General features: G+C 40.7%; 2 protein-coding genes across 4 annotated transcripts in view; both read left to right on the forward strand.

Annotated features, from left to right (window-relative positions):
• The window catches only part of LOC124126795 (putative ferric-chelate reductase 1), a 43102-nt gene extending 36786 nt beyond the window's left edge, over positions 1-6316 (forward strand). For all 3 annotated transcript variants that reach the window (XM_046490320.2, XM_046490322.2, XM_046490321.2), the window contains 3 exons: positions 1452-1592; positions 1887-1972; positions 5679-6316. In XM_046490320.2, coding sequence (XP_046346276.2) covers positions 1452-1592; positions 1887-1972; positions 5679-5765 — 314 coding nt within the window. In that variant the 3' untranslated portion in view covers positions 5766-6316. The remainder of the gene's footprint in view (positions 1-1451; positions 1593-1886; positions 1973-5678) is intronic.
• Positions 6317-13267: 6951 nt separating this feature from the next.
• On the forward strand, positions 13268-14155 carry LOC124126796 (protein ANTAGONIST OF LIKE HETEROCHROMATIN PROTEIN 1-like). Its single transcript, XM_046490323.2, has one exon. It carries the CDS (start codon positions 13268-13270, stop codon positions 14153-14155), a length of 888 nt encoding a protein of 295 aa, XP_046346279.2.
• The last annotated feature ends 4466 nt before the right edge of the window (positions 14156-18621 follow it).

Genomic DNA, 18621 nt, shown 5'->3' on the forward strand with positions numbered 1-18621 from the left:
CTGGTTGGGATAGGGGCGTGGCAGATAGCAGTCATCACACACTTCCTGGTTGGGATAGGGGCGTGGCAGGAAGCTGTCATCACACACTTCCTGGTTGGGATAGGGGAGTGGCAGGAAGCAGTCATCACACACTTCCTGGTTGGGATAGGGGCGTCCCTGGTTGTTGTCATCACATACTTACTGGTTGGGATAGGGGCGTCGCTGGTTGTTGTCATCACACTCTTATTGGTTGGGATAGGGGCGTCGCTGGTTGTTGTCATCACACACTTACTGGTTGGGATAGGGGCGTCGCTGGTTGTTGTCATCACACACTTCCTGGTTGGGATAGGGGCGTGGCAGATAGCAGTCATCACACACTTCCTGGTTGGGATAGGGGCGTGGCAGGTAGCAGTCATCACACACTTCCTGGTTGGGATAGGGGAGTGGCAGGTAGCGGTCATCACACACTTCCTGCTTGGGATAGGGGCGTCGCTGGTTGTTGTCATCACACACTTACTGGTTGGGATAGGGGCGTCGCTTGTTGTCATCACACACTTCCTGGTTGGGATAGGGGCGTCGCTGGTTGTTGTCATCACACACTTCCTGGTTGGGATAGGGGCGTGGCAGATAGCAGTCATCACACACTTCCTGGTTGGGATAGGGGACTGGCAGGTAGCAGTCATCACACACTTCCTGGTTGGGATAGAGGCGTCGCTGGTTGTTGTCATCACACACTTCCTGGTTGGGATAGAGGCGTCGCTGGTTGTTGTCATCACACACTTCCTGGTTGGGATAGGGGCGTCGCTGCTTGTTGTCATCACACACTTCCTGGTTGGATAGGGGTGTCGCTGGTTGTTGTCATCACAGACTTACTGGTTGGGATAGGGGCGTATTGCATGCAGGTAATTGTCATCACACACTTCCTGGTTGGGATAGGGGCGTCCCTGGTTGTTGTCATCACACACTTACTGGTTGGGATAGGGGCGTCCCTGGTTGTTGTCATCACACACTTCCTGGTTGGATAGGGGCGTCGCTGGTTGTTGTCATCACACGCTCCCTGGTTGGGATAGGGGAGTGGCAGATAGCAGTCATCACACACTTCCTGTTTGGGATAGGGGAGTAGCAGTCATCACACACTTCCTGGTTGGGATGGGGCATGGCAGGTAGCAGTCATCACACACTTCCTGCTTGGGATTGGGAGTGGCAGGTAGCAGTCATCACACACTTCCTGGTTGGGATAGGGGCGTAGCAGTCATCACACACTTCCTGGGTGGGATAGGGGGTGGCAGGTAGTGGTCATCACACACTGGTTAGGACAGAGGGCGTATTACATGAAACTGATACTGGAGACTGCTTATTCTCTGGCATTTCATATTCACCTTAACATATCTTCAAGGAGAGCTGGTGACACATTACAGACGAGTGTTGAGCTTGCTGTTTGAGTGTAAATCGTGTTCCTGCCTTTGTTTCAGTTATTAATATATTCTTCGGACTGAAGCTGAGCAAGTCGGGCGCTCCTGACTACATGGTGTACGTGCTGGCGGGCTACGTGGTCTGGCAGCTCATCACCGAGATCAGCCTGGAAGCATTGCAGTGTCTCTCCAAGCAGAAAGGTCACACGTTGTATTTGTTTTTAAATGAATATTGTCACGAGACAGTTGGGCGGAAGAACCGCAGTGTGTGCTGATTATATATATCAATTCAGCTGACAACCAGACCCCATGTCAAAACGACGAGTATATTTTTACAGTAAGGAATATCTTATTTATATGATACGTTTACCTATTAATAAATTTATAGGCACAATCTTGGAGGCACGTCTATTAAAATAAGATAACCAGAAGGAGTCTGTACAAGTCAGTACAGGAAGGATTTTTTTAGCAACTGTTGGTTTTCTCTCTGTCCAGATGCAACAATGTTTGACGGGATTCCGATGCAGAATAAGGCCAACTCAAACCCCTCCGACAAGCCGTTGGGATCAACACAGGTTCATGTAAGAAGCTTAAATCATAGTCTATGCTTTTCCTCTTTGCACACATCCAATACAGGTTTTAAGGCACTCAGTCTATTGAGCGAGCTGCCACCGTACCAATCTCACGCTGGGCTAAGTCCTGATTGCAAAGAACCATTGGGTGGCACATTGGAAGGATTGGAAGAAATGACGAGCGCGGGAAGGCATTGAGCTGGCACATGGGTTAGATGAGCTTAACGGCGGTCTAGAATTTATTTCGGTTATTTTACACTGTGTGGGAATAATGTTGGCGCAAAGCATCACATGATGCATGATGGTATTTGACGTGTGGGTATGGTGGTATTTGACGTGCGAGGATGGTGGTATTTGACATGTGAGTATGGTGATATTTGACATGTGAGTATGGTGGTATTTGACATGTGAGTATGGTGATATTTGACATGTGAGTATGGTGGTATTTGACATGTGAGTATGGTGATATTTGACACGTGAGTATGGTGGTATTTGACATGTGAGTATGGTGATATTTGACATGTGAGTATGGTGGTATTTGACATGTGAGTATGGTGATATTTGACATGTGAGTATGGTGGTATTTGACATGTGAGTATGGTGGTATTTGACATGTGAGTATGGTGATATTTGACATGTGAGTATGGTGATAGTTGACATGTGAGTATGGTGATATTTGACGTGCTACTATGGTGATATTTGACATGTGAGTATGATGATATTTGACATGTGAGTATGGTGGTATTTGACATGTGAGTATGGTGGTATTTGGCGTGGGTGTGGTGGTATTTGACGTTTGAGTGTTGTGGTATTTGACATGTGAGTATGGTGGTATTTGACATGAGTATGGTGATATTTGACATGTGAGTATGGTGGTATTTGACATGTGAGTATGGTGATATTTGACATGTGAGTATGGTGGTATTTGATATGTGAGTATGGTGATATTTGACATGTGAGTATGGTGGTATTTGACACGTGAGTATGGTGGTATTTGACATGTGAGTGTTGTGGTATTTGACATGTGAGTATGGTGATATTTGACATGTAAGTATGGAGGTATTTGATATGTGAGTATGGTGGTATTTGACATATGTGTATGGTGGTATTTGGCGTGGGTGTGGTGGTATTTGACATGTGAGTATGGTGGTATTTGACATGTGAGTTTGGTGGTATTTGACATATGTGTATGGTGGTATTTGGCGTGGGTGTGGTGATATTTGACGTTTGAGTGTTGTGGTATTGCACATAGGAGTATGGTGGTATTTGACATGTGAGTTTGGTGATATTTGACATGTGAGTATGGTGGTATTTGACATGTGAGTATGGTGATATTTGACATGTGAGTATGGTGATATTTGACATGTGAGTTTGGTGATATTTGACATGTGAGTATGGTGATATTTGACATGTGAGTATGGTGATATTTGACATGTGAGTATGGTGATATTTGACATGTGAGTATGGTGGTATTTGACATGTGAGTTTGGTGGTATTTGACATATGTGTATGGTGGTATTTGGCGTGGGTGTGGTGGTATTTGACGTTTGAGTGTTGTGGTACTGCACATAGGAGTATGGTGGTATTTGACATGTGAGTTTGGTGATATTTGACATGTGAGTATGGTGATATTTGACATGTGAGTATGGTGATATTTGATATGTGTGTATGGTGATATTTTACATGTGAGAATGGTGGTATTTGACATGTGAGTATGGTGATATTTGACATGAGTATGCTGGTATTTGACATGTGAGTATGGTGATATTTGACATGAGTATGCTGGTATTTGACATGTGAGTATGGTGGTATTTGGCGTGGGTGTGGTGGTATTTGACGTTTGAGTGTTGTGGTATTTGACATGTGAGTATGGTGGTATTTGACATGAGTATGGTGATATTTGACATGTGAGTATGGTGGTATTTGACATGTGAGTATGGTGGTATTTGACATGTGAGTATGGTGATATTTGACACGTGAGTATGGTGGTATTTGACATGTGAGTTTGGTGATATTTGACATGTGAGTATGGTGGTATTTGACATGTGAGTTTGGTGATATTTGACATGAGTATGGTGGTATTTGACATGTGAGTTTGGTGGTATTTGACATGAGTATGGTGATATTTGACATGTGAGTTTGGTGGTATTTGACATGTGAGTTTGGTGGTATTTGACATGAGTATGGTGATATTTGACAAGTGAGTATGGTGGTATTTGACATGTGAGTTTGGTGATATTTGACATGAGTATGGTGGTATTTGACATGTGAGTTTGGTGGTATTTGACATGAGTATGGTGGTATTTGACATGTGAGTTTGGTGGTATTTGACATATGTGTATGGTGGTATTTGGCGTGGGTGTGGTGGTATTTGACGTTTGAGTGTTGTGGTATTGCACATAGGAGTATGGTGGTATTGCACATAGGAGTATGGTGATATTTGAAATGTGAGTATGGTGGTATTTGACATGTGAGTATGGTGGTATTTGACATGTGAGTATGGTGATATTTGACATGAGTATGGTGGTTTTTGACATGTGAGTTTGGTGATATTTGACATGAGAATGGTGGTATTTGACATGTGAGTTTGGTGGTATTTGACATGAGTATGGTGGTATTTGACATGTGAGTTTGGTGGTATTTGACATATGTGTATGGTGGTATTTGGCGTGGGTGTGGTGGTATTGCACATAGGAGTATGGTGGTATTGCACATAGTGAGTGAGTGAGTGAGTTAATGCTTTACGTCACATCGGCAATATTTCAGCCATATCGTGACGAAATTGCACATAGGAGTATGGTGATATTTGACATGTGAGTTTGGTGATATTTGACATGAGTATGGTGGTATTTGACATGTGAGTTTGGTGATATTTGACATGAGTATGGTGGTATTTGACATGTGAGTTTGGTGGTATTTGACATGAGTATGGTGGTATTTGACATGTGAGTTTGGTGATATTTGACATGTGAGTATGGTGGTATTTGACATGTGAGTTTGGTGATATTTTACATGAGTATGGTGGTATTTGACATGTGGGTTTGGTGGTATTTGACATGAGTATGGTGGTATTTGACATGTGAGTATGGTGGTATTTGACATATGTGTATGGTGGTATTTGGCGTGGGTGTGGTGGTATTTGACGTTTGAGTGTTGTGGTATTGCACATAGGAGTGTTGTGGTATTGAACATAGGAGTATCGTGATATTTGACATGTGAGTATGGTGGTATTTGACATGTGAGTATGGTGGTATTTGACATGTGAGTTTGGTGATATTTGACATGCGTATGGTGGTATTTGACATGTGAGTTTGGTGATATTTGACATGAGTATGGTGGTATTTGACATGTGAGTTTGGTGGTATTTGACATGTGAGTTTGGTGGTATTTGACATATGTGTATGGTGGTATTTGGCGTGGGTGTGGTGGTATTTGACGTTTGAGTGTTGTGGTATTTCACATAGGAGTATGGTGGTATTGCACATAGGAGTATGGTGATATTTGACATGTGAGTATGGTGGTATTTGACATGTGAGTATGGTGATATTTGACGTGTGAGTATGGTGGTATTTGACATGTGAGTATGGTGGTATTTGACATGTGAGTATGGTGGTATTTGGCGTGGGTGTGGTGGTATTTGACGTTTGAGTGTTGTGGTATTGCACATAGGAGTATGGTGGTATTTTACATGTCATATCTCTGTTCATTGTTTCAGTACGTGACCTTGAAGCACCTGCTACTGGGGCTGCACGTGTGTCTGGTGACCGGCTTCACGGCGACAGTCGTCATACTGCTGCTTTGAGACATCCATAATCTTGTCATATCATCTGATCAAACACAGACATAACAATCATGACGTGAAACAGAAAATGGGAAACATGCTTTTGGTTTTTGAAAGTCATGATACATTGAATTGATTCCCACTGAATTCACGACAACAGTGTCTGACTATAATACACATAACTGCTGACGCCAGCGCATTATTTAGACTTTCTATAAAGTATATTTAATTTCATAGCTACTTGAACTGTTAAGAAAGGGAAGAGAGCCCAGTGGTCTCATATTCCTCAATTCGTTCTACAAAATTGTATCCCTCAGTCGTGTCAGGATCTGCTGACCCTCGGCTTTCCACAGATTCCCCCTGATTGTGATCGTTGGGTCCTTGAACCCATACCAACACTCGTTAGTTACACCAAAGGCGTAGACGTCTAAGACCAGTGTGGCTGTCATCGTGATATAACTGAAATACTGTTAAACTGCCTCATTCACACCAGACCCGTGAAGATCCGAAGTAGAAAATGCTTGCCGTAAATGCGACTGTGCTTGTAAGGCGCGACGAACGGGATCGGGTGGTCAGACTTGGTTGATGCATGGCATCGTATCTCAGCGGATCGATGCTCATGATGTCAGTCACTGGATTGTCTGGTCCAGACTCAATAAGTTATAGACGCCGTCATACAGCTTGAATATTGCTGAATGTGGCGTTAAACATCAAACAGACAAACATTCACACCAAATGATCAACACTCTTCTGGGGCTGCGCGTTGAGACATCCGTTAGGTAATCCACACGCTATGAATAGATTGCAAAAGCTCAAAAGATCGTAGACAAGTAGAGAATATGACATGTCCGTCTCTAAAATTGGCGCGAGAAAGACCGAAAAGGTTTGGCAGCAAGTATTTATGAATGTGTAGGAGGTCTCAGGTCCAGTGTACCAGTGTGAGAATGTGTTCACGACTTGAACAGGTGCGTTGAGAATCAAATATCAGTCGCGTTTGATGCCCAATTAGACCTGTTGAACACAAATCCACAAACAATGACTATGCCAAATCTTTACGTTCACGTAAACCCATGCTGTTCCTCCCTTGTACTATGTACATAAATACCATTTATAGTGTACCATTTTTGTTTTGTGAATTTCTGTACAGGCGATATGAAGGTTTGTTGTTTTACACCGCAATATTACAATAAACCTAGTGGTTTCAGCAACGCTCCACTGCGTACAATGGCATAGTCTGACCTTTTGTACCCTACAATTCCCTCTGAGTCACTGACATGGAAACTATTTAATTAAAATCGGGAAAAGTTACCTGGTCTACAACTTTCGACAACAAGCCTTTCGGTTACGCGCCTCCCGACACAACTGCCTGACACAGTTTTAGTTCTGACTCCGTCGCTGTCTGGCGATTTACAAGTCGTCTGGAGCACATCACGAAGGCCTGCAGTCAGCAATATTACAGCTATATCACAGTGACCGGTAATCAGGAATTTTAAAGTTATATCACAGTGGCCTGTAGTCAGCAATATTATAGCTATATAACGGAGGCCTGCAGTCTGCAATATTACAGCTATATCACGGAGGCCTGTAGTATACAATTTTACAGCCATATCATGGAGGCCTGCAGTCTGCAATATTACAGCTATATCACGGAGGCCTGTAGTATACAATATTACAGCTATATCACGGAGGCCTGTAGTATACAATTTTACAGCCATATCACGGAGGCCTGCAGTCGGCAATATTACAGCTATATCACGGAGGCCTGCAGTATACAATTTTACAGCTATATAATTGGAGGCCTGTAGTATACAATTTAAAAGGCATATCACGGAGGCCTGCGGTCTGCAACATTATTGCTATATCACGGAGGCCTGTAGTATACAATTTTACAGCTATATCACGGAGGCCTGCAGTCGGCAATATTACAGCTATATCACGGAGGCCTGCAGTATACAATTTTACAGCTATATGACGGAGGCCTGTAGTATACAATTTAAAAGGCATATCACGGAGGCCTGCAGTCTGCAATATTACAGCTATATCACGGAGGCCTGTAGTATACAATTTTACAGCTATATCACGGAGGCCTGTAGTATACAATTTTACAGCCATATCACGGAGGCCTGCAGTCTGCAATATTACAGCTATATCACGGAGGCTTGTAGTATACAATATTACAGCTATATCACGGAGGCCTGTAGTATACAATTTTACAGCCATATCGCGGAGGCCTGCAGTCGGCAATATTACAGCTATATCACGGAGGCCTGTAGTATACAATTTTACAGCTATATCACGGAGGCCTGCAGTCGGCAATATTACAGCTATATCACGGAGGCCTGCAGTATACAATTTTACAGCCATATCACGGAGGCCTGCAGTCGGCAATATTACAGCTATATCACGGAGGCCTGCAGTATACAATTTTACAGCTATATCATGGAGGCCTGTAGTATACAATTTAAAAGGCATATCACGGAGGCCTGCGGTCTGCAATATTATTGCTATATCACGGAGGCCTGTAGTATACAATTTTACAGCCATATCACGGAGGCCTGCAGTCGGCAATATTACAGCTATATCACGGAGGCCTGCAGTCTGCAATATTATTGCTATATCACGGAGGCCTGTAGTATACAATTTTACAGCCATATCATGGAGGCCTGCAGTCTGCAATATTACAGCTATATCACGGAGGCCTGCAGTATACAATTTTACAGCTATATCACGGAGGCCTGTAGTATACAATTTAAAAGGCATATCACGGAGGCCTGCAGTCGGCAATATTATTGGTATATCACGGAGGCCTGTAGTATACAATTTTACAACTATATCACGGAGGCCTGCAGTATGCAATATTATTGCTATATCACGGAGGCCTGTAGTATACAATTTTACAGCCATATCACGGAGGCCTGCAGTCTGCAATATTATTGCTATATCACGGAGGCCTGCAGTCTGCAATATTATTGCTATATCACGGAGGCCTGTAGTATACAATTTTACAACTATATCACGGAGGCCTGCAGTCTGCAATATTATTGCTATATCACGGAGGCTTGTAGTATACAATTTTACAGCCATATCACGGAGGTCTGCAGTCGGAAATATTACAGCTATATCACGGAGGCCTGCAGTATACAATTTTACAGCCATATCACGGAGGCCTGCAGTCTGCAATATTATTGCTATATCACGGAGGCCTGCAGTCGGCAATATTATTGCCATATCACGGAGGCCTGCAGTCTGCAATATTATTGCTATATCACGGAGGCCTGTAGTATACAATTTTTACAGCCATATCACGGAGGCCTGCAGTCTGCAATATTATTGCTATATCACGGAGGCCTGCAGTCTGCAATATTATTGCTATATCACGGAGGCCTGTAGTATACAATTTTACAGCCATATCACGGAGGCCTGTAGTATACAATTTTACAGCCATATCGCGGAGGCCTGTAGTATACAATATTACAGCTATATCACGGAGGCCTGTAGTATACAATTTTACAGCCATATCACGGAGGCCTGCAGTCGGCAATATTATTGCTATATCACGGCTGCCTGTAGTATACAATTTTACAGCCATATCACGGAGGCCTGCAGTCGGCAATATTATTGCTATATCACGGAGGCCTGCAGTCTGCAATATTATTGCTATATCACGGAGGCCTGTAGTATACAATTTTACAGCCATATCACGGAGGCCTGCAGTCTGCAATATTACAGCTGTATCACGGAGGCCTGCAGTCTGCAATATTATTGCTATATCACGGAGGCCTGTAGTATACAATTTTACAGCCATATCACGGAGGCCTGCAGTCGGCAATATTACAGCTATATCACGGGGGCCTGTAGTATACAATTTTACAGCCATATCACGGAGGCCTGCAGTCGGCAATATTATTGCTATATCACGGAGGCCTGCAGTCGGCAATATTATTGCCATATCACGGAGGCCTGCAGTCGGCAATATTATTGCTATATCACGGAGGCCTGCAGTCGGCAATATTATTGCCATATCACGGAGGCCTGCAGTCGGCAATATTATAGCTATATCACGGAGGCCTGTAGTATACAATTTTACAGCCATATCACGGAGGCCTGCAGTCGGCAATATTATTGCTATATCACGGAGGCCTGCAGTGTGCAATATTATTGCTATATCACGGAGGCCTGTAGTATACAATTTTACAGCCATATCATGGAGGCCTGCAGTCGGCAATATTACAGCTATATCACGGCTGCCTGTAGGATTACTCGGCCCATAACTTTATTTGCATTCGTCTCGCCGTGACTATCATCCTCAATGCGCAACACTAAATAGGCCCACCTTTTTAGTGTATGTAAATACGTTATTCGTTTATTTGTTCGCTAGAAACAAATGTTATAAACCCAATTAAGAGGAAATTAAATATTGTCTTATATATTGTGAAATATTGTTAACGAAAAACAAGGGCCCAAAGGAACTGTCAGCAGGATTGATCAGGCAAGATTCTATAAACACCTTCTCAAATCCATCAATGGATTGTAATATTTTTGGACGAATTTTTCCTCTTTAAAACTAATTTGAAAATGATAATTATTTCATGTCGTCTTTTTTTTTTTTTTTTTTGTTCCTGAACATGATGAGCACGTTTTTATTATATAAAAAAACCCAACTTATTCAGTGGAGAATTTTTCTTTTGAAACATAGTCATCTAATTTCCCAATATTTGTGAATGACAAGAAACAATGTGAATTTGACAAGCAAAATAATATAGTGTGTGAAACATAAATACATAGGATATATGTAAACAATAAATTATCATTTCAGTAGTTCTACAAATATTTTCATTTTAATACCCTTGTAATTTTGCATTGTTATTTTACTGCAACAGTTACTTCCAAACTTTATTCTTTTGTTATTTTATCAGATTAGAAGTTAAGACTTACTGATAATAGGTAATTTAAAATTAACATTTTCTTGTTTTTATCTTCATGAAAACAAGACATAATAATAAATATGTATTTTAGTGACCTGTTCATATGTGATTTTTTTTGTAAAAAGTATTAAAATTAAAATCAGACATTGCTAATGTAAAGAAATGAGGTTTATGGTAAAATGTTATAAGAGGACCTCTTGTTGGTCATTTCTTCATCACCCATAAATTTGAGTTTTTCTTTACTTACCATGTTCTGAAAATTTACACATTAGAATAATTTAAGGTCTCTGCTTAAAATAGCGACACAGCTTTCCACTCCCAGGCAGCCAATTAGATTATGTGAAACAAATATAAACCACTGTAAACCTTGTAATGGGAGAATAATAAATGAAAATACATTTCTTATTTTGTCATATGTCCAGTTTATCATCCCAAGAAATGCTACATAATCATCATTAAAATTAAGCTAGCTATGCATATTGGGATTCTTTATCTGCTATGATAATATAATAATTGCATTATAAAAGAAGTGGTTTTTTTCAGTAATCATGGTTAATAACAAATCTTTGGTTTAAAGAATATACTTGAGGCAAACCTTATTCGACATGTCTTAATACTCTGTATTGTCTGTAAATTCTGAAAATAATTAACTGTGATATTGAGTTTCTACCTAAAACTAATAATATGAAATTAATTTTGAAATTATTTCATCCTATCTAAAGTACAAGATATATTTTAAGATTCAAAGATGTACATCATTGTTGAAAAAAAAAGAATATTGTTTTTGAATAAAATACCTAATAAGGTTGTTTGGTGCCCACCATCTTTATCTTCATAATTTTGTCTGCTCCATATGATAAATCAAAATAGTTAAGGAAAAATATAAATACATATATTACTTTCTGGAGTTTATTTAGATTTAGGTATGACTTAGGTATGATTTAGGTATGACTTCGGTTATCGTCTTCTCATTCTGCAACTGAATCTGGTACATTTGGAAGCCGAAATTCTCTGATATATCTCCACATATCACATCCCTTCTTCCCCAACAAATTTTCGCTCGGTCACCAACTTCCGGCAATGGAAACATTGCCAATACGGTAATGGTTTGCCAGCTGGGGATTTCCTGTACTAGACGACCTCGGGTATCCCCGATCCGAAAATAGTGCCGTCAATTATTTTTAGCCTGCCAATCAAACGCGATGACACAACTCTCCACTCTCAAGCCAGCCAATCAGATTGGGTGAAAAAAATAAACCACTGCTGGGGATTGAAGATCAAGCCCTGTTATGGGAGAATCAGCAATATTACACAAATATCACGGAGACCTTTAGTTACCACCATTAATCTACTGTCCGTTATACGCTCAATCATCCCGCATAATATAGAAGCACTGGAGGGCCAATACGATCTATGTGCGTGATTGCATTCCTTAAACTGCAATCACAATGTCGACAGACTGCTTTCATCAAATTTTGTTGGAGCGTGGATCCGGAGTTCACATTACTGTGATATGTGACATTTTTTTCTGGATCTCCTTGACTGGTACGACACGGAAACATAAAGTTTAAGTAGTCAGTTAATAAATATGTCATTAAATGGATGCTTTCATACATGCATATATTAACGCATATTCCAATTGCGTTAATGGAGTCTTAAGATGTCAATCACTGTATTGTCTGATCCAGACTCAGATACAGACCGCCATCATATACATGTTGCTGGAATACTGCGATAAACAAAAAAAACAAAAAATCATAATGGCCTTGTTATCAGTCCTCAGTCAGTCACATTGGCCCTCGGCAGGCTGTGTTGTCCCCCGGGGCTGCCTCGACAGGTGTAACCTAACCTGTCAGCCTGACCCTGACATTTTTATTACCCGCCGAGGGCCACTATGACTGACTGAGGACCAATAACACGACCAACATAAAACACCAGTTAATTACATTTATTGAGTGAGTGAGTGAGTGAGTTTGGTTTTAACGCCGATTTTAACACAATTTCAGTTATATCACGGCGTGTCAGCTTAATGTGGGAGGAAAGCCCGAAGTGATGCAGGTCTCAGACGTTTACCACTTCGGTGAAACCCACGAGCACGGGTATGGTGCTGACAAACCTAGAAACATAATCGGGGCGAACCGGGATTCAAACCCACAATAATAGGTTTCTGGCGTGCCCAAGGGACGCAACTCGGCACAGCGAATCGCGGCGCCTTATACTCTGTTTATACGGCGAAAAATTGCATATATGCAAATTTGCACACATATGCAAATTTACACACGTGAGCAAAAGGATATTTGCTGTGCATTCATACGAAGTCCCAATAGTAAATGTGGAGTAAATTGTCAAAACAATCCATTTCTGTCATAACCATGGAAAAGATCAGACTTGAATGTTTACGCAAGCGCAGGAAATTTCCCTATTTCCTGAGTGTAGCTCTAGCTCTGGGTTGTTTAAATGTAAGAGAAATAAGAAGAAAACCCCGGTCGAAGAAGTGGTATGAGAAGGTTGTTCTACAGCACTTTGAAGAGACAGACTGGCTAGAAAACTTCAGAATGAAGAGGAAACATTGGATTTCATTTGCAGAAGACTTGGAAGATGAACTCAATTGCCATTTACTGGCTTGCATCTTCGTCAGAGTACAGGACAGTCGGTAATCTCTTTGGTGTTGGGAAGGCTACTGTGTGTGTTTGTGTCCATCAGGTGTGTGAGGCAATTTTGAAAGTCCTATTGGATGAGTATGTTAAATTCCCTGAGGGGGAAGCCCTGAAGGATGTGATAAAAGGATATGAGGAAAGATGGGATTTTCCTAACTGTGCAGGGTCCATTGATGGTAGTCACATTCCCATCATCGCCCCCAAACAGTCACATGGCGATTACTTGAACAGGAAGGGTTTTTATTCACTGATCCTACAGGGAGTTTGTGACCATCGATACATGTTTACAGACATTAACATTGGGTGGTCAGGTCGGGTCCAGGATGCCCGCGTTTTTGCCAAATCCGATATTTACATTCAAGGTGATAATGGCATTCTTTTCCCCACATGGAACAAGAAGGTTGGTGATTCCAATATGCCAGTGGTACTACTTGGTGATGCGGCCTACCCATTAAAGACTTGGCTTTTAAAGCCTTTCTCCAACATAGCCAATCTAACTCCTGCTCAAGCCACATTCAACTATCGCCTTAGCAGGGCAAGGATGACGACAGAGAATGCCTTCGGTCGTTTGAAGGGACGCTGGAGATGCTTACAAAAGCAATTGGACATCGATGTGGAGTTTGCTTGCACAGTGATTGGTTGTTGCATTGTCTTGCATAACATATGTGAGAGTGTCAATGAAACCTACAGGGATGAGTGGAATGAAGACACAGATGATGACACAGATGATGAACAAGTGGGCGTACAGGATGGAGGTGACGAATCTGTCCGTTGTGCAAAGACCCTTAGGGATGATATTGCACAGGCTTTCATGAACAACGACCTTTGAGCAATTTGTTGTGTGTGAAACATTAAACTTTGCAACCATTTTAGCTACTTAATTGAAGGAAATAATATTTTATTCAACAGAAGAGATTCTTTCTTTAATTTGTTTATTGCCTAAAACATTTCAAAGTTACGTCTTACAAATAGGGAGAGAGAAAAAAATAATTCTGGTTAACTTTGTTTTACGACACCATATATGCAAGTGCATATTCGAGAATGACAGAGAGTTGCACGTTTTCAACCTTTTTTGCTTTCATGTGATTTTTACATGATCATCTCGCACAGCCTTGTGCAAGTAAAGAAACCGTAATAAACTTAAAGTTTCAAAAGTGTTTGCTTGAGTGAATTATTACTCTTGACTTCGAACGTGAAGTGTAAATCACCAAATATGAAACGTTTTCACAAATTAAAATAAAGTTCGTTTCCGCAAAACTTGTGGTTTTCTTTACTGTTCTGTATGTAAATACATGTTGTGTCCTTAATTCTTCACAAGAATACAGTTCTTCACAAATTGAAAAATGTGCCTTCTTCTTGCTTATCCGTGTCTGAATATGACCATGAAGGGTTAGTGCCAGACGACTGACCATGACATGAATACGAGAGTGAGGAAGGACCTTGACCTCTGTAAACCTGACCTTCACCAGAATGCATAGAACTCACAGGGAATGATGGCATTGAATGTGGTTGCCCTGCCTGTCGTTGGCCGATTGCTCCCATAATCATCTTCATCATGTTGTCATGAGTAGATGTTCACGTTCCTCCCTCTTCTGTCTTTCCTCTGTTTCTATTTTCGCCTTTTTAATGTCGAGTTTTTGTTTCTCCAAGTCAAGTTTTCGTCTTTCAATATCCACGACTTTGTCTTCTGCTTTCTCATTGGCTGCACCAAATCCATCCATGACTGACTTCAGTGCCACTTCCAACCTTGTCTTTCGCATCCTTTTCTTTTCGCTCTCTGCTTTGTCAGCGGATTCTTCTTTCTTCCTTTTTTCTACCAATCCTTCATCCCTTTTCTCTTTTGTGTCTGACGACTACTTCTCCTTTCTGTGATCATCTTCTCTCTCAAGAGGTGTAATGCCACTGAGATCATCGTTGACAGACTGTGGAAAGTCCCCATAATCATTATCATCATTATCACTTTCATCAGCTTCTTCGAGTCCAGCTTTCTTCATTAAAGTATCGATCACTTTCAGGGGCGATGATGCAGGTCTGTTTCCGAGAATGACGTCCAGTTCTTCGAAGAATTTGCAGGTTTTCCTTCCCTTACCACTCTTTTTCATGCTTGTTTTACATTCTCTGTACGATCTTTTCAGAGTATGAATTCGTACTTTACATTGATCTGGTGTTTTCTCGAAACCCTTCTCAGCCATTTCGCTTGCAACCGTTTTATAAATAGACCCATTATTTGTTTTGGGGTTTTCAAGTTGTTCTTCAATACAATTCTCTTCCCATATTCCTAAAAGACATCTCGTTTCATCGTCGCTCCATGCAGACCCACGTTTTTGGCCTCATTTGTTCTTTTTCTGCTAGCCATTTTTGCCTGTCTGGTCTGTTTGAAGTCTAGACATCAACTGGTATAATTTGACCAATGAGGATTAAGCGTTGCCAATAACACGCGCTTAAAATAGATATTATGCAATAAGTTGGGAAATATACTTACTGTATGTAAATTTGCTATGCGTCCATACGACCAAATTTGCTCACGGTAGCAAAAAATACACATCTAAACTGCATATACTCACAGGTTGTAGCAAATTTGCACCTAGTCCCAACTAGGTGTAAATTTACTCATATGAGTAAAATCTGCACATGAGTAAATGCGTCCATTCGGTCAAATTTGCTCACATAAGCAAATTTGCACATATGCCAAAAATACACACGTGTGCAAATGTCGCCGTATAAACAGGGCTTTAGACGACTGGGCCACCCGTGCCCCCACATTTATTTAAAACACGTATTGGCCACCTTGTAGGCTGATTAGAGAATATTAAGGACAGTCAATTAATAAAATGCTATTAATGTGGGTGTTTTCAAATTGGCCTATTTGTCAGTCAGCAATATTGGCGCTGAGGTGATTTTAGCACCACAATAGCTTTATGACAGTCGTGGAGCTAACATATAACCAGCCACCCTTGGAGAGTTTCCAGGATGTGAGCGAATAGTGTTAATATGGGCTTAACACAGTGAATATAACAAATAATAAACAAATCCTATATCCGCGTGAATAATCGCGATAAACATGGCCGTCGGAAAACGTGATGACCGAAAACCTTTGATCTGATGATATATGATGCTGACGAAGCAAGAGGACACTTGAAAATAACATAGATATGAAATATGCATATTTTTACTGTTTTCATGATGAAAACACTATAATTATTCCTCTTTGACATTTTCCAAATTGCACATAGATGCATGATAATAACCACTTTTACTGATCTATAAAATAGTTTCAAAATCACTTTTACTGATCTACAAAACAGTTTCAAAATCACTTTTACTGATCAATAAAAGAGTTTCAAAATAACTTTTACTGATCTATAAAACTTTTTCAGAATCACTTTTTTCTGATCTAATCACATCTTCCTAATCACTTTTCCTGATCTAATCACATCTTCCCAATCACTTTTACTGATCTAATCAGTTTCCAAATCACTCTTACTGATCTAATCACATCTTCCTAACTACTTTTACTGATCTATAAAACAGTTTCAAAATCACTTTTACTGATCTAATCAGATCTTCCTAACCACATTTACTGATCAATAAGACAGTTTTCTAATCACTTTCACTAATCTAATCATATCTTACTAATCAGCTTTACTGATCTAATCAGTTTCCCAATCAATTCTACTGATCTACAAGTTTCAAAATCACTTTTACTTATCTAGTTTCAAAATCACCTTTACTGATCTAATCAGTTTCCTAAACACTTTTACTAATCTAATCACACCTTCCTAATCACTTTGTCATAGTTTCCTAATCATTTTTACACAGTTAGAAATCACTATTACTGATCTGATCAGTTTCCGAATCAATTCCACTGTCTCTCTGATCTTATCATAGTTTCCGTAACAGGATTACGGATCTAATCAGTTTGCAAATCACTTTTACTGATCTTATCAGTTTCCATATCACTTTTAGTGATCTAATCACAGTTTCCAAATCACTTTTACTGATATCATCACAGTTTCCAAATCACTTTTACTGATATCATCAGAGTTTCCAAATCACATTTACTGATCTAATCATAGTTTCCTAATCAGTTTTACTGATCTTACCACAGTTTCCAGACCCAAGAAGATCCGGGGTAGAATAGATCTTCAGCAACCCATGTTTGCTTGTCGTAAGAGGCAACTAACGGGATCGGGTGGTCGGACTCGCTGACTTTGTTGATGCATGTAATCGTATCAACCATTGCAAGAACTGACACAACAATTGTCACATGTCACAACCATATTGACAGTGGAGCCACTGAAACAGACACCATTGCTACAACTAATACAACAATTGTCACATGTCACTACTACATTGAGAGTGGGGCCACTGAAACAGACACCATTGCTACAACTGATACAACAATCGTCACATGTCACTACTACATTGAGAGTGGGGCCACTGAAACAGACACCATTGCTACAACTGACACAACAATTGTCACATGTCACTACTACATTGAGAGTGGGGCCACTGAAACAGACACCATTGCTACAACTGACACAACAATTGTCACATGTCACTACTACATTGAGAGTGGGGCCACTGAAACAGACACCATTGCTACAACTGATACAACAATTGTCACATGTCACTACTACATTGAGAGCGGGGCCACTGAAACAGACACCATTGCTACAACTGATACAACAATTGTCACATGTCACTACTACATTGAGAGTGGGGCCACTGAAACAGACACCATTGCTACAACTGATACAACAATTGTCACATGTCACTACTACATTGAGAGTGGGGCCACTGAAACAGACACCATTGCTACAACTGATACAACAATCGTCACATGTCACTACTACATTGAGAGCGGGGCCACTGAAACAGACACCATTGCTACAACTGATACAACAATTGTCACATGTCACTACTACATTGAGAGTGGGGCCACTGAAACAGACACCATTGCTACAACTGATACAACAATTGTCACATGTCACTACTACATTGAGAGTGGAGCCACTGAAACAGACACCATTGCTACAACTGATACAACAATTGTCACATGTCACTACTACATTGAGAGTGGGGCCACTGAAACAGACACCATTGCTACAACTGATACAACAATTGTCACATGTCACTACTACATTGAGAGTGGAGCCACTGAAACAGACACCATTGCTACAACTTATACAACAATTGTCACATGTCACAACCATATTGACAGTGGAGCCACTGAAACAGACACCATTGCTACAACTGATACAACAATTGTCACATGTCACTACTACATTGAGA

The sequence above is a fragment of the Haliotis rufescens genome, unplaced genomic scaffold, assembly GCF_023055435.1.
Source record: "Haliotis rufescens isolate VD_foot unplaced genomic scaffold, xgHalRufe1.0.p SCAF_27, whole genome shotgun sequence".
NCBI lineage: Eukaryota > Metazoa > Mollusca > Gastropoda > Lepetellida > Haliotidae > Haliotis > Haliotis rufescens.

Excerpts from the sequence above, each read along its gene's own strand:
- LOC124126796 (XM_046490323.2), top strand. The coding sequence starts at position 13,268 with ATGAACTCAATTGCCATTTACTGGCTTGCATCTTCGTCAGAGTACAGG.